Source organism: Electrona antarctica, assembly GCF_951216825.1.
Source record: "Electrona antarctica genome assembly, chromosome: 22".
Lineage (NCBI taxonomy): Eukaryota > Metazoa > Chordata > Actinopteri > Myctophiformes > Myctophidae > Electrona > Electrona antarctica.
In genome coordinates, this window is record NC_136805.1 from 34,074,999 (window position 1) to 34,091,133 (window position 16,135).

Here is a 16,135-nt window from a genome sequence, read left to right on the forward strand (position 1 = left end):
GGCTTTGTTCGAGGCTTACAGATCTTTGAAATGTCTATGGGGAAAAATGAATGGGGAATTTCCTGGGCCTGTCGTCGTCATGAAAGGGGACGGGACTGCGACGCTCTATAGAGCAGATAAAGACATTGCCGGGCATAGGGAGTAGACCAGTGTTGTTTTTGGCAGCAAAATTGGATTTTAGTTTTAGTCAGTCTTTTGAATAGTTTTCATTTAGTTTTAATCACATTTTAGTCCCTTGGAATGTCTTAGTGTTAGTCTAGTTTTAGTCGACTAAGTATCATGTGATTTTAGTCTACTAAATCTACAGTTGATTTAGTTGACTAAAATGTATTTTGGCGGTGCCTTGATGCCGTCGTAATGGCTGATTTTACACTTGCTGAAAATAGCCGATCTACAAGCTCACAACGCCTCGCAGCGCAACGCGTTGTGAGCTTGTGGTTCAGCTATTTTCAGCAAGTGTAAAATGACTCCTACTCTTACATTAACAAGTTTAGTTTGTATTTCTTGACGAAATTGTCGATCTATTTAGTTTTAGTCATCATAGCTTAGTTTTCATTTAGTTTCTATTTAGTTTTAGTCATCATAGCTTAGTTTTCATTTAGTTTCTATTTAGTTTTCGTCAGTGAAAAAAGGTAGTCGACAAACATTTTTCGTCATAGTATTAGTCGACGAAAACAACACTGGAGTCAGGCAATGACTGAATTGTTAGATATTTGTATTTTATTATTATATTGTTATTATCTTTGATTAATAAATCCTAAATGTTAATCCTGAATTATCATGAATGTTAAATCAACTTGACCTACATTTGCACGTGTATGACCCAGAGGGTCCTGTTACACGTAGCTAAAGCCATCGCATGGGCTATCATTTCTATTTCTTGTACAGTTGTATTGTACTTAAATACACAATTACAGTTTAGGTATTGTCCTCAGAGGATTCCAGGCAGCTATTGTGAAAGAGTTCTGATTTTTAACACGTGTCCTATCCTGGCACTTATTAAGCCACTAATGACAACATATTGTCTAATATGTCATATGAACAGCTTAACATGATAAGGTGTGGTTATGTACTTTAGTTTAGAACTGAAAGTGGGCATAGGAAAAATAGATGATCAACAGGTACAAGATTCTGATATAAATCTAAAGTGTTTCTGAAAAGATTCACCAATACATTGGTTTATTTCCAACAACATATCTCTGCTGTTGGGAAGAAACCACCTAACTCCAAAATGTTCATTTTTCAGGAAATGAAGAAAACGTTATATTTTGAAAACAAAGAAATACTGGCTCATCAAAGTTGGTGTTGTGACTTTATATATTGTCAATTACTTGCATGAGAGGGGTAGAGGTGGTGGAGTTAGCACAGTTTGAGGGTCCAATGGAGTTGAGAGGTTTTGTCCAAAGTGTTTTTACTACTTTCCATTGGTTCAATATTTTCGAAAACAACTGATTCATGCAACCAAAAAAAACACTCAAAAATGGAGTTAGGTTTCCTCCCGACAGCAACGATACTGTATGGCTCATTTCTGACATCACATACTGTATTAGCATACTGAATAGAATTGTGCATCTTTATTATATTTTATATGGCTTAATGATAGTGTAATGACTTTTACAAAATAGTGAAATATGACCATTTTGACAATTTATAAAAACGAATTTACTAAACATCAAAATATCAATCGACATCAATCAATGAATAGCACAAACTTACAACAGTAAAGACAGTGAGATAATCCAGTTCTTATGAGTGTCAACTCAGAGGAGGAACATCTGAGCTTCATTCACTGGCTTTGTCCAATTCTGGACAAGTGTTAGCTAGGTTGGGGTTACCTCTCAGCTAAGGTGTTAATTTGTATATAATACTGCCAAACAAACATATTGCAGACATGAATGTATTTTACTGACATTTCATAGTAGTATAATATATTAGCCAAAAATACAAGAGCAATCCTGTCTACGATTAGCCTTGTGACATTACCTCCATGACAAACACATTTTATAGGTTAGAAGCGGTCACAAAAAAAAGTACATATTTTATAAAAAGGACATTTGAAAGACATGAGGGCCACCCTACTAAAACAATGGGTGCTTCAGGTATTGCGTTTTGATATAAATTACAACTACTTATTCCCTTGCAGCTTAAATCAGTCATAATATATGGGCAACGTTATTTATGACCATGTCATAAATGTGATCATACCCTACTACAGGGTAACCATTTCATCAATCAAAAGGACAGGAAGGCATTCAGCTGTGCTTTCAGACTTGTAGATTGGCTATTTTCAAAGATTTTTAAATAAGGCTTAAAAGTGGTTAATTAACCAAGGCATCTTCTCTTATGACATGTCAAAACTAACTTATTGAAAGAAGACAGGAGTATACAATACAAAATACAGTAGTCAATTAAAAACAGCAGCACTGGCTTTTCAGTGGATGGGCATAACATGAATGCTGTTGCCAAAGGCTACATTTTCATGTTTGGTTGGTTGGTTGGTTCTGAATCTGTACAGACCGACAGGGAGATGACTTAAAAGTAAACTGTTCATGTCCATCTGGATCTCTCAAGGAGCACTTCTCAGTAAACCAGGTACTTGAATTCAGAGTAGATGAGGGGAAGCATGACTGTGCAAGCACGGTACAGGATGGCTCTGCTCTTAAATAAGGCTCTGGATTTGGTGCTCCAGGACTCTGACTTGAAGTTCAAGTAAATAGCAAACAAGGCCACAGAAAAAAGTGTCCAATAAGGGTCATTGGTTTGGGCGAAAGCCTGGTGAAGGTAAAGTTAAAAACATTCATTAAACCTTTGATGCAAATAACTGTTAATGAAACTCAAAACTTTCAATCAGAACATTATGCCATGGTAGTGGGAGAACTGAATATATAATCAATCTGCAAAGCATGTCACATCAATTCACTGCATATAGTTGTATAGACAGATTTCTTGTTTAGAAACTACAAGGTGAAGGGCCAAAACCGCTTTGACTGAAACATGCAGTCAAATCAGCTGTGCCTGATTAGAATCTGCTAGGAGCAGTGAACTACAGTGCGTGATCACGTGACGTCAAGCACAAGTCCATGTCAAACTAGAAAGATGCGTTCCAGATAGAGTGCTGCTTTCTGTCCCCTGATTGCACCGCAACACTTGACATCTCTTGTAGTCTTTAAGAACTGCTACAACAATATTACCTACTCTCTGAGAACTCTGTGAATACCTGCAGCATGGCACTATCGTCGTAGAGCTCTGGAATGTTAATTAGCAGGCTCCTCCAGATGCGCACGTCATTGAAGGCCACACTCATGCCTCCTCCTGTCAGCGGGTGCCTCGTGTTGTAGGCGTCTCCCAGGAGAAGTACACCTGGAAAACGCAGGTTGCTGTGTGAAGCAAAAAATACATAAAAAATAGTCATCATGAATCATACGTAAGCTAAGAACCTAACAGTGGAATATCTATCTATTTAAGCCGTATTTACACTGTCATATGACTGTGTCCCTTGCAAAAATAGCAGCTCTACAAGCTTACAATGTATTGCGAGTCGTTATGTCAAAATACGTAGTATAATTTAAGCAATACCGTCATAGTCACCAGTAGTTACTTTCTCATCACTTTGTGCAGCACTGTTCAGGTTGAACTTGTTAAAATATTTGTATATTTGTCTGCTTATAAAAACAAATCCTGCTGTATTATTGATTAAGTAAATAAATGTCATCTCTGCTCACCAGTGTGTGCCAACTACTGTAACACTACACCCACACAAAGCTGTTTTTAGTGCTTTCAAACATTTCTAACATCAATTTAAATGTGTACAGTGTCTTACATGACACAGACTAGATCCCATTAGACTGGATCTATACACATCTTTTCAACAATCTGTACTATTAAAGTTCAATGATGCAGTGATCAATGATCATGCAAAACATATTTTAATGCAGCAAGCCGTGCATACATACTGTATCTATTAATAATATATCTCAAATTGTCATTCAATAGTAATATAGTATGTTCTGCTACCCGGCTTGTTGACCAGCGAGGGTGGGAGGAAGCTAGCAGGCATAGACCTGAGACGATCATTTTGTAGTGCCACCATGAAATGTTCTTTTATGTGTTCTGATGGTAAAGGTAAAGATGCAGAGAGACAAAGACAGAGCGCGAGAAACCACAGACAGGTTAACCATTCCGTTTTGAACCATTATTCAACAGGGGATAAATATGTTTCAACGCATGAATTCATTGACACGTTAAGATGATGACTGACTGACATTTTCACAGTCCCTCGATCTATTCAAGGTTACAAGAGCACAGCTCTTTGATGTTGCGGCTGAGATATGTAAGAAGAATTGGATCCAACTACCGTATGAACACCAGTATACACAAAAGCATAGCAGCACCATGATTTTTGAGCAGTGGAACACCCACTCCTATGCACAGCTTTGTGTGTGTGTGTATGTGTGTCTGTTTGTAGCATGGAAAGTCTGTTTGTAGTGCGAACTATTGACCCCTGCAGCATGCTGATTGGGGTCACAGGAGGTCAAGTGCTTTGACTCCAAAGCCAAATTCCAATACCCAAAATCTCGGCCACTCGCTCACTCCCACTCGATCACTCGGGGTCATTCCAGCTTGACCCGGAAATGGTTAACGTTCCGATTGTTAAAGCGCTCCATCGAGGAGGAGAGTGGAGTCGAGTGGAGGAGCCGAGTGGGCTCTCCGAGACCGCATAGAGCGAGTGTACATCAGGTGCAGGCTCGGTGGGGTATTTTGTCTCCTCGCGGCGGATTTCCGCATCACGTGTACATGTTTTTTTCCTTCTCCAGTGACATAAGTCCGCCTCCTCCACATGTGGCACAGAAAACACTGCTTGAAACCCGATACTATGCACACCCCCCCCCCCCCCCACATCCACTAGCTGCCGGCCGCTGCGGCTGATGAGACGCTGTCGCTGACCCAACACACACGCACACACATTAAACTAAAAAGCTTTGCTGTTTGTTGAAGAGACACATTTTCGCTGAATTAATAGAGCAGAGCTTCAGAATGATACAGTAGCCTGTAGCCTATGTGAAAGTGAAAGGACCACAACAAGCCACTGGCTTTATTCTGGCTTTATTGCGTTGTGTGATATAAGCATAATAAAAGTAGGCTATATTGTGCGCACCTCAAAAGCTATAGTTAATTTCTCTCTGTGCATGCCTGAATGCACAGACTGCTATGAATGACGGTGACAAATATGTATTTATTTATATGTGGACTGAACTGAATATGTAACTCAGAGAGACTACCTATAATAATTCCTGTTATAGTGTCCGTTATTTGCAAAGACCGTCGGAGGAGGGACTGTCCGAGGAGGGGGGGGGGGGGGGGGGGTTATTTATACGAGCAAAAAGGAACGCGGGCTGCGGGCAGGTCAGGAATTCCCTTCACATTCACAATCATATAATATAAAAGTGTGCGCATCCTGGCGCTTATTCACTATTTCAGGAATAAATAGCCTGTTTGTTGCACATGTTACCAATACATACACATTGGCCTCGGTTACATGCACAAAAATGAATTGTCTATTCTGTAGACTGTATGGCTCTGGGTTCAGAGTTCCAGTGATCCAGCTGTGTGACACTGTATTGTTCCACCACTTTTGCTTTGGCAATGTAAACGTATGTTTCCCCATGCCAATAAAGCCCTTTGAATTGAATTGATTCACGTCATAAGTGATCGCGGAATGTGCCGTCGCTTTGAAATGACAGCGGAGTACATTCCGATTCTAGAGGCAAATCCACTCCTCGCATTGAATCCTCTCCTCCTCCACTCCTCCTCGCTGGGGGCGGAGCCGAGGAGCGAGTGGAGGACGCGAGGGGAGTGACCGAGTGTGAAAGTTGCGGTATTGGAATTTGGCTCAAGGCAACACAAACGTCACCCCCCCCCCCCAACTCTCTCTCTCTCTCTCACACACACACACACACACACACACACACACACACACACACACACACACACACACACACACACACACACACACACACACACACACACACACACACACACACACACACACACACACACACACACACACACACACACACACACACACACACACACACACACACACACACACACACACACACACACACACACACACACCTCAAGTCTCTGTGTGCGTGTGTACGTCTGAAATCCACGTAACTCGAGAACCGTTCGCCACACCGACTTGGCTATTTTTTTCCTGTTACACCCAGCGGTAGGAAATTCTAGTTTATATCCTTCGTTTCTCTACTGTTGTGTCATCTTAGCTGAGCTAAGAAAAACACAATTTAATAAAAACCTGAATGACATCCTGGTGCAACAATCACACAGCAAAATTTGCGTTAAAAGAACACTGCAGATTTTAGTAAGAACACAGACACCAGACAGGCACCGATGGAATAAAATAATTTGTGCGTTTGAATCGGAGCATCAAGGTAGTAGCTCGCACAACTCCAACTCGTCTCAAACTCTCCGAGCATTTCTCGGGTCGGGTAAGTAACTTTACAGAAATAATCTCTAAAAGAGATTATTTTGAATCTGACTTTGAGCGTTTGAATCATCAGTATTAATACACACAATATGCACAATATAGTACGTGCAACAAATTTAATCCATTACTATTTCAGAACATGCGCACGGAGGGGGATGGCATTTCCCCCCTGATGTCCACTAATACTCTGGTGTCAGAGGAAAATATTTGGTAGATAAGAACAGGGCTGGGGTTGGCCAAGACCAATTCAGCATGGTTGGCTTTGAACTGGGGAGCATCCTGGGGACAGAAGATGTGGTGTGCATGTGTCTAGGCGATGTTCATCAACAAATTACAATACTTTGAACAAAACACAGGTTTACCCTCATGAGGCATCCAACAAAGTGAGACGATGTCTGAGCCTTTCCAGACACAAGGCTCTTTCTGAATTTGGAGAAACAGCCATCAGCCATCAGTGAGCGCAGCATGGATTTTCTAAAGAGGGAAAACATGGCCAAGAACTTATGTCAATCAACTACAACTGTTTACTTCTTGCCTGGAGAGGTTCATCATGAGTTACTACTACAAAATAAGATGCCACCTGGTGGAGGAGACATGCTGATCACTAAGCAGTGTTGATTTTGTCGACTAAAACTAAGACAAAGAATGTTCGTCGACTACCTTTTTTTCCCTGACAAAAACTAATTGGAAACTAAATGAAAACTAAGCTATGATGACAAAAACTAAGACTAAATATACTAACAATTTCGTCAACAAATAAAAACTAGACTAAAATGTTAGGAAGGGACTAGTGGACAAGAGATCCAGTATAAGTCATTCAACACTTGGTTGCATGCTGAAAATAGCCGATCTACAAGCTCACAACGCTAAGCATGCAAGTGTAAAAACAGCCATTACGACGGCATCAAGGCCCGCCAAAATACATTTTGTGGTTTTTAAAGCGAAACACAGAGGTACACATTGAGACAGAGAGAGAAAAGTCATTCAACATGCCTTCTTCTGTCAGATACTGGCCAATGTACTGCTCATACAGTAGGGGCTGCCTCATGCGCCTCTGCTCCTCGCTAAAATACTGATCGTCTGGGACAGGAGGAGGGAGAGACAAAGGCAGAGAAAGACAACACGACATTATGGTTAATTGAGTTTAATTATTTGATCTTTCGTTTTTCCATTTCTGCTTCATTTTTATAGTGAGAGAGACAGGAATGGTGGCAGAGAGAGAGGGGGGATGTTAAATAAAGTGCCTCAGGTCAAACTCTAACCCAGGCCTGCTGCAAGAAGCACACATTTATGTGGTATGTGGTCTTATCAGGTGATCCCCCAGAGTTGATAATTTTTTTACAGTGTGGCTTGAGGTCAAGACACCTAGAACAGGGTTTGTCTGTCTGTCTGTCTGTATATCACGCACGCACGCACGCACGCACGTACACACAGTACCTTTATTGATAAGATAAACATGTTAAATTTCACGTTATTCAGGACATTGCATGTACTGAGGATCTAAAATTGTGGACACGCAAACATCAGGTTCCTCGGGCTTCGCCACTGGACCATCAGAAGAGCTATTTGAATTAATTGATGACACTTACGCTATGATTCTTTTGATCCTATTATAATAATAAATATGACATATATATAATGTTAAATAAATATGAACATACTCTCAGGAACCCTTACCCCTCTGGAGGGCCCTGAGGGCAGCGTAGCGCTGGTTTCGGACCCTGGTCTTGTCTGTGTGTCCAACAGCCCGTCTCTGTATCACTCTGCGGTAGTGCTGGGCCCGCGAATCAGAGCGGAGACTGGAGAACGCCTCCAGGTGCTTAGGCTTTAGATACGCCTGGAAAAATGGACTCGCAGAAATATTGGACACATTTGTGATTTGGGGAAGACTTATTTATAATAAGATGCTTGTACACCATGACCGCACAGACTTAGTCTGGTGAGATGTAGGAGGACACAAACCACAGCAGTCCTAGAGACATTTTAAGTGCTGCAATCCCCCAAGAACACACAAGGAAGGTATAGCCTCCTGTTGGCTCTGGCATAAGAGAAAGGACAATAGCTGGAAGCCTGGATGAGAGGGGCAGTGATTTGGCCAATCACTGCTGACCCGCCAACTGGAGAGTGTTGTGGTTAAGGGTCGAAACACTTTAAGAAGGTTGGGGACCACCTGATGACCTCTCTTCCAGGCCAAGGCTTTATAGATATCCATTATAGATTGATTGTAATTGCATCTTTACAAACTGAAATAAGCTCAAATGTGGGTCACACCCTGTTCCAGAATAAGCTCAGCACTGCATGACTGTTATTTCTTCAGTTTTATGTCCTGTCAGGTGCCTATATTTAAGTTTGCTTGAACACAAACACAGATACACTACTACTCCAATCTATTTTCATCTCACTCAGATACACAGGGAAAAAAACAATCACTTTCCCTCTCTCACACAAACGTTCATATTATGTGTTGTTGTGCACATTATATGATTGAGCCCTACCTGATACCTCTCCAGGAACACCTGGATATTGCTTCAGCAGCTCCTCTCTGCGCTCTTCTATCGTCAGCTCAGCATCCCCTATCTGTTGGCTTTTCACCATGCTCCCACTAACAGCCACTACCTCCAACATAACACAATTACGTATGTTTCATCAGTTAGATGTTTTTTCCTCATCGCTCAAAATAAACGCAATAAAGCCGCCATATTGGTCCCGGTCTTATTATTGTTCCCCCTCCTCGTTCAAGTGACTTGCCAATGGTTCCGCTGAAAACAATTTCTCTTCTATTTCTGTTAATCTCTACAAATAGCTAGCTCTGGTCCATAGCTCTAAATGCAACGCATTCAAGCTATGGACCAGAGCTATAGCATACAATTTAAGCAACAACAGTAGTAATAATTATTTGTAATAATAATAATAAACATTCTCTCCTTGTGTGGCTGTTTGGTACTCCCCCCCCCCCCCAGTCACAAAGAATAATATGGATAATTCCTCGGTTATGTATAAATAGCAATAAAGCTGAATAAATTGTTGTATTTGTGATGCTTTTACTTTTATTTGCAAATAATTTCTCCCGTTTTCAACTACTGATCATGATGCCATTGCCAAGTATAATAGGCCCAGGTACTCGCAATAGAAATGACCAGTAGGTTATTTTATTTTAATTGTGGGTGTTTTATTTACAGGTAGTTAACTTTATGCTGGCACACAACGTACCTGCAATTAAATGTCTGCTGTGGTTCAAAGCCTGTGTAATAAAAATATAGAAATAAAAATAAAACAAAAGAGAGAAAAGACCTGATTTTGATGATGGCTTTCAATCCTTTCCTTAGTAGTGTCCTCCATCTAGTGGTAATTTCTTGTCAGTGACTCAGTGTACTTTCAGGAGGGCACAGGTCTAATCTTATTCAGTACGTCACTGAGTATAACCTACTTCTCTGGTTCAAAAGAAAGATGACAAACAAATGTATTGTTTGTGCATGGTAAAGGAAAAAAGATGACACTTGATATTCAGTGTTCTAATCCAGTGGTTCCCAAACATTTAAAAAACTTACAAAAGTACATGAATTAACCACTTAAGGCCTATTAAATAGTGAATAAAGACAATCTATAAGCTTGTGAGCTTTTTTTAATGTCAGAAATTATTTTGAAAAAAGTATTAAAAATGTAATAAACAAAAATATAGACTTAGATAGCATTTGATAGACTTATAGCATGTTATGTAGACAGCACTAGAATTGCATTGTATGTAGTCATAGAACTTCATAGTACATATCATAGTATAGTATGTATAGTTTATATGTATAGTTTCATTATATAGCTATTCCACTGTTACGTTCTTAGCTTACGCATGTTTCATGATAAATACTTTTTATATACGTGATGTATTGCCATGCTTTTTGTTCTTGCTTAATGTAAATCGCTCTGGATTGGTGGATTAAGAGCGTCTGCTAAATGCCTAAATTGTAAAAATAATGGAATATTTACTCACAAGTCACGACCCACAAAAATGTCTGCGTGACCCAAACATTGTCCCTGGCCTGGTGTTTGGGAAACACTGTTCTAATCTACTGTAACCTAGTGTAGTGCAGTGGTTCCCAAAGTGGGGTCCGGGGACCCCTAGGGGTCCTTGAGGGAGTTCCAGGGGGTCCCCAGCTAAATGATAGTTTGGAACCAAATGGACCATTATTGGACTGTAACTCAGTGTTACAGTCACTGTACAAATGGAACGCAATGGACCCTAACGGGTCCACTTGGTTCCATTTGTACACCCTCAGAGATAAATTTACATTGATTTTACAATATAAATTGGGGGTCCCAGAGATAGAAATATCATAATCTTCTCTTATGGGGGTCCCTGGCATTCTCTCTTCAAATGGGGGTCCACGGGCTAATTAGTGTCAATTTGGGGGTCCTTGACATGGAAAGGTTTGGGAACCATTGGTGTAGTGCACCCAGCAGGACATAAAAGAGGTGAAGCTCGACTGATGAGTTGACCATTTTATTTGTTGACTCAACGTGAAAACTAGACCAAAAAGGATACAATACATAAATCAAAAGTAAATTAATAAACATCATTGCATTAATAAACCTGTAGCCTGGGCTGCATTCCTTTTCAGGTTTATGATCCGGTCTTGAGCAGATGATATCGCTACGTCATGTTGTAGTCATTGTTTTGTAGTCGTCAGGATGGAACCCTCAATCTGGAACTTCCTTTCCCTGAAGCCGATTTTTCCCAATAAAAGCCGCAGGCTACAAGAGAAAGGGGTCACGCTTTTATTGTTATTCTTCCAGTTTGAGGGAAAGGGAGTTCTAGATTGCTGGTTCTGGCCTGATGACTACAAAACAATGACGCAACGGTATCATCTACTCCCGAACGGATCATACAACACAAACCAGGCTTTCCTCCGAGGTGGAAAGCCCTGACAATACATATCTGTAGACTTCATATAAAATCCAAATACCACAAACACATTGCACATTTTCCAATACATAGCTTACATTTCCAATAATCTACACACAATGCTTCCTGAATCACATGAACCACCATATTAACAATGCACAATAAAACGATCAGGATACAATAAAACTCGCTAACAAACATCCAGTGAACAACAACAGTTCTCCCTTCATTTATTTTGTCATGTTCAACAATTGGCACATGTCGATCAGTGTAAAATAGAGAAATGCCATTGTAGTACAATAAGGTTAAATATTTGCAAAATGTGTATCTATAGCATAGGAGAAAAGTCTGTGCTTAACAGAAGGTTCCAAATCTAACAATGTTTTCCAAGTTTGTAATCGGCTCTAATCTTTAATTTAAGAGTGTGCATAAGAACTATTTAAGCGTGAACCACATGGTACCATTGTAACGTAAGGCCAAGTATTGACCACTGCGAATCCCTCAAATAGAGCGATGTTGACTGCATAATGTCTGGTAGTGTAGTGGGGGATTGCGTCCAATCTCTCTTTATTTGTGGCTATAGCTGAATGCGCAGCGAGGTCTTTGAGACAGAAGGTCTACCCTGTGTCAAAGTGTCACTGAGCAAGACAACCCTAACTGCTCCCGGGCTCTGTATAGAGCGTCGCAGTCCCGCCCCCTTTCATGACGACGCCAGGCACAGGAAATAGTTACCAATGCATTTTTCCCATAGACATTTCAAAACATATTTATTTAAAGACCTTATAAGCGTCGTACAAAGCCAACTCTTGTCGTGACAAATCATGACAACAAACACAATATTTTGGACCAAACAAATAATTACAAAGAAGAAAAACAACAAAAAAAGTGTTGTAACCTGCGGTTTTCTTCTTCTTTCTAATTATTTGTTCAGCCCGAAAAAATGTGTTTGTTGTCATGATTTGTCACGACAAGAGTTGGCTTTGTCCGCAGCGTAAACGTCTTTAAATAAATACTTTCTGAAAAGTCTATGAGGAAAATTAACAGGGATTTCTTTTCCGGGGCGGGACTGCAACGTTCTATTAATAGCACCCAGTTCTTCTAGGATGGATTAAAAGCAGAGCACAAATTTCATGTAAATGTTTTTCTCTTTGACCTCTCTCCGGGCAAGTTTGCTTCAGCTAACACAAAAACAGATTACATTTTGAGAGTAGATTGTTTTACACTCGCAATTTAGATATAAGAGTGATTTAATGAGAGCATGCTTTGTCATGCTACAAGTTTCCTCCACTCACTTTGATGTCTCCATGGTTTCCTTATCCTTGTACTGGACTCCGGTCACACAACCATTCTCCTCCTCCAAGCTGGCCACTATGTCTTCTACTGCTGTGACACTGAGGGGGAGTAAAGCGCTAGTTAGGAATATTATGACCATAACCCACATTGATTTCAGTCCACGAACCAACTCTCCAGCCAACACAAGCCTAGAAGCACGCACACACACAGCAAAATGCATGCAGAGATAAAGGGTGCCACCGTGAAAAGGGTGCAAGCAGTCACGTCAATAAAACAAACCTCTAGGACCGTGGGCTACCGTGAGACCTATAGTGAAGACCTGTCGGCTGCACCACTTGGCTCCCTCTGACTCTGGATGCACAGCATCCACAGGACTCTATTGGGGAGAACAAAACAAAAACATGTTAATAAGAAATAGCTCAATAACAAAGTAAGAGAACAATAAAAGTCAACCTAAACAAAACAAAATAGCAGTGGTAATCATTACTAATCTAGGAGGGGAAACACATTTAGTACAATAACAAGACACTGTCCCGTGTTGATTTTGACAGCAAATTGTGATGTAGTTTAAGTCAGTGTTTTGAATAGGCATATTTTAGTCGTCTGAAAAGTTTTAGTTGAATAAATGCCATAAGATTTTAGTCGACTAAATCTACAGTTGATTTAGTCGGCTACAATATATTTTGGAGGGCCGTGATGGTGCTGAAATGGCTGAAATAACAGATCTACAAGATAAACGCATCACGCTGCATTTGGGACTGTGAGCTTGTAGATCAGCTATATTCGGGGAACGACACCTGCACACAACCATAGCATAAAATGACATGTCTTTTAGTTCTACTGGATATCTTGTCCACTAGTCCCTCCCTAACATTTTAGTCTAGTTTTGATTTGACCAAACTGTCAGTATACTGTATTTAGCCATAGTTTTAGTCATAGCTTAGCCATAGCTTAGTTTTTCTGTGAAAAAAGGTAGTCAACAAACACTTTGTCAGAGTTTTAGTTGACAAAATTGACACTGACACAGTCAACTAACCAAATGATCGATGATTTCATATCCTGGTGTGACAAGTCACTCTTACAGTTAAATGTTACTAAAACAAAAGATATGATCATCAGCTTTAGAAGGACTCGTCCTAGTCCTGCTCCTACACTCTTTAAGGGCACAGAAATTGAAGTTGTAGAGAGCTACAAATACTTGGGTGTCGTTCTTGACAACAAACTGCTTTGATTCTCATATTGCCTCTACATCAAAAAAAGTCCAGCAACGTCTTTTTTTTATCTGAGGAAAATGCGTTCTTTTAATGTCTCTAGTGCCCTGTTAGGATTTAGTCTTTTGTAATTACGGTAGTATTTTGAATGTCGTTTGATGTGTGTATTTTTACTATTACCTGGCTGCAAACCAATTTCCCGCAAGGGACAATAAAGCTAACCTTGAACCTTGATCAAAACAAGTTCTTAGTTTGTGTACCTGAAGTTATGTTGTGTTCCGGAACTTAAGTAGCAGCTGATGGACTCTGCCCCCTCCACCTGGCCTTCTGTACACCCTGTGCAGCAGCCCGTCCTCCAGGGGGTACGATCCCATTCCGACAGGAGACCCAGGGTTTCAGAAGGTAGGCCTTGGTTCTCCATTATGCCCAGGCATCCGCTGTTCCTGCCAGAATGGAAGAAGAGCACATATAGAGGAATCAGCAGCTTGTAATACAGCCAGGCCAACATTTGACAATTCCAGAAGGGCGGAATTGGTTGCATGGGTGGCTGTTACCACATTCACGGGTAGTGGGGTTCTGGTATGGGCCTGTGCGAAGTCGCCTATAGGGAAAGAGAAATGGGCAGAGCCTGCCTTAGAAGCACTCGTTCTGGGCGCCATGGTGTTGTCAGAGATAAAGTGTGCCACCGAGAAAAAGGTAAAATAAAACAAACCTCTAGGACCGTGGGCTACCGTGAGATCTATAGTGAAGACCTGTCGGCTGCACCACTTGTCTGGTAATTTTCCAGAGGGTCTTGTTACGCAACAGTTAAAGCAAATGACTAAGGAATACAAGACAGATACAGTACGGTCATCTAGGCACCATATTGTTGGGACAGGTGGGCAGTGGGCACCAGGACAACTAGACACCAAAACCATCTGGGCACTAGAGACATGTGGGCAGTGGGCACCTGAACAATTGAGCACTTAAGGTAGGGACATGTGGGCACCTGAACAACTGGGCACTATGGACATGTGGGCACATGAATTAGGATTCGTCTCCACGAGTGTTTAACTTTACAAAGCATACCCCCAAACACAACACAAGGTCAAAAGTACATGTGTTTATTTGCCAAAATACTATAGTACTGACTGAGGTCAAAAGTACATTAAGTTGTGGTGCCCACCTCTCCAGGTGCTCAGTTATCTCCACCCTAATGCACATCGGTGTTGTGTAAATAGTCTACGGAAATAAAAGCCGGGGTACCGAGGCTATTAAATGTCCTTTTAGGGCAAACAATAAAACAAATGGAGAAATTACCAGATCTTCAAGCCCACATCTTGTAGATCTTTTCCTTTAGTCAAGTATGTCAGACAGCTAGCTGTCTCGAGAGACTACAAAAGTGGTACCAAATAATAACAAACGCAGTTATCCCATTTAGTGTTACACACATGGTTAACGTTAGCTAGTAGCTACTAGCTAAGCTAACGATGTTCACCTTATAGTTGATGTAATACTTACTTAACAATAACATAACCTAGAGAGGACATGTTGAATGTATGTCCATCATTCAGAATACAGTAACGGCATCACTTTTAAACGGACTGTACCTGATATGAAACGTTGACGTCACGAGTGTTGATGTTTGAAACTTTGAACAAAAAATAAAATAAATGATAATCTCTGGATGGATGCAGCGCGGTGGGCGTGTCCATAGCGCGTATCACGCAGGCACCACGAGTCGACGCGTAATGAACTTGACCTATGGCCAGCGAGTGCGCACCGCCAACCAATCACAGGCTAGTTACGGGATTTAAAAAATAAAGCGCTTATAAAAGTCCGCTCGCAGCCACGGTTAGTCAGTTGAATGATGGCAATGATGGATACCGGTACACGCATCAGACAGCTCGTCTGCGAAGACGTTAAACTTGCAGAGTTTTTCAACCAGAACACCTTCTTCACGTTACACATGGATGACTTCAAATCGTCGTTGTTTACAACGTTCGGTTTGGAGAATTCTGAGTTGAACACGGAGAGCTTCCAGCAGCAGCCAGAGGAGGACGCCGTTGAGGTGGCTACCTGCAACGGCGTACCTGCCCGCACGGCACCGTTGCTGCAGGAGAACGAACGTTGTCTCGGTCAGCAGCGTCTGACAGACGACGACAAGTATGCCCGGAAGATGCGGTTCATCATGGCTGAGCTGGTACACACAGAGCAGGACTACATCCGAGACCTGCGTACATGCCT

The 16,135-nt window shown here is 41.2% G+C and overlaps 1 protein-coding gene and 1 long non-coding RNA gene across 2 annotated transcripts in view; both read right to left on the reverse strand.

Moving 5' to 3' along the window:
- Positions 1–3,226: 3,226 nt before the first annotated feature.
- LOC306915107 (uncharacterized protein) overlaps positions 3,227–16,135 on the reverse strand; it is a gene marked incomplete at its 5' end in the record, with an annotated part of 29,984 nt that continues 17,075 nt past the window's right edge. Inside the window, 4 exons of the mRNA XM_079492353.1 lie at positions 3,227–3,360; positions 6,871–6,982; positions 7,502–7,588; positions 8,186–8,345. Coding sequence (XP_079348479.1) covers positions 6,960–6,982; positions 7,502–7,588; positions 8,186–8,345 — 270 coding nt within the window. The 3' untranslated portion in view covers positions 3,227–3,360; positions 6,871–6,959. The remainder of the gene's footprint in view (positions 3,361–6,870; positions 6,983–7,501; positions 7,589–8,185; positions 8,346–16,135) is intronic.
- Positions 11,003–15,617, reverse strand: LOC306914695. Its single transcript, XR_013788738.1, has 5 exons — positions 15,499–15,617; positions 14,170–14,352; positions 12,978–13,074; positions 12,698–12,796; positions 11,003–11,254 (listed from the first exon to the last, which is right to left on the reverse strand). It is a non-coding gene; the product is annotated as an uncharacterized lncRNA (long non-coding RNA).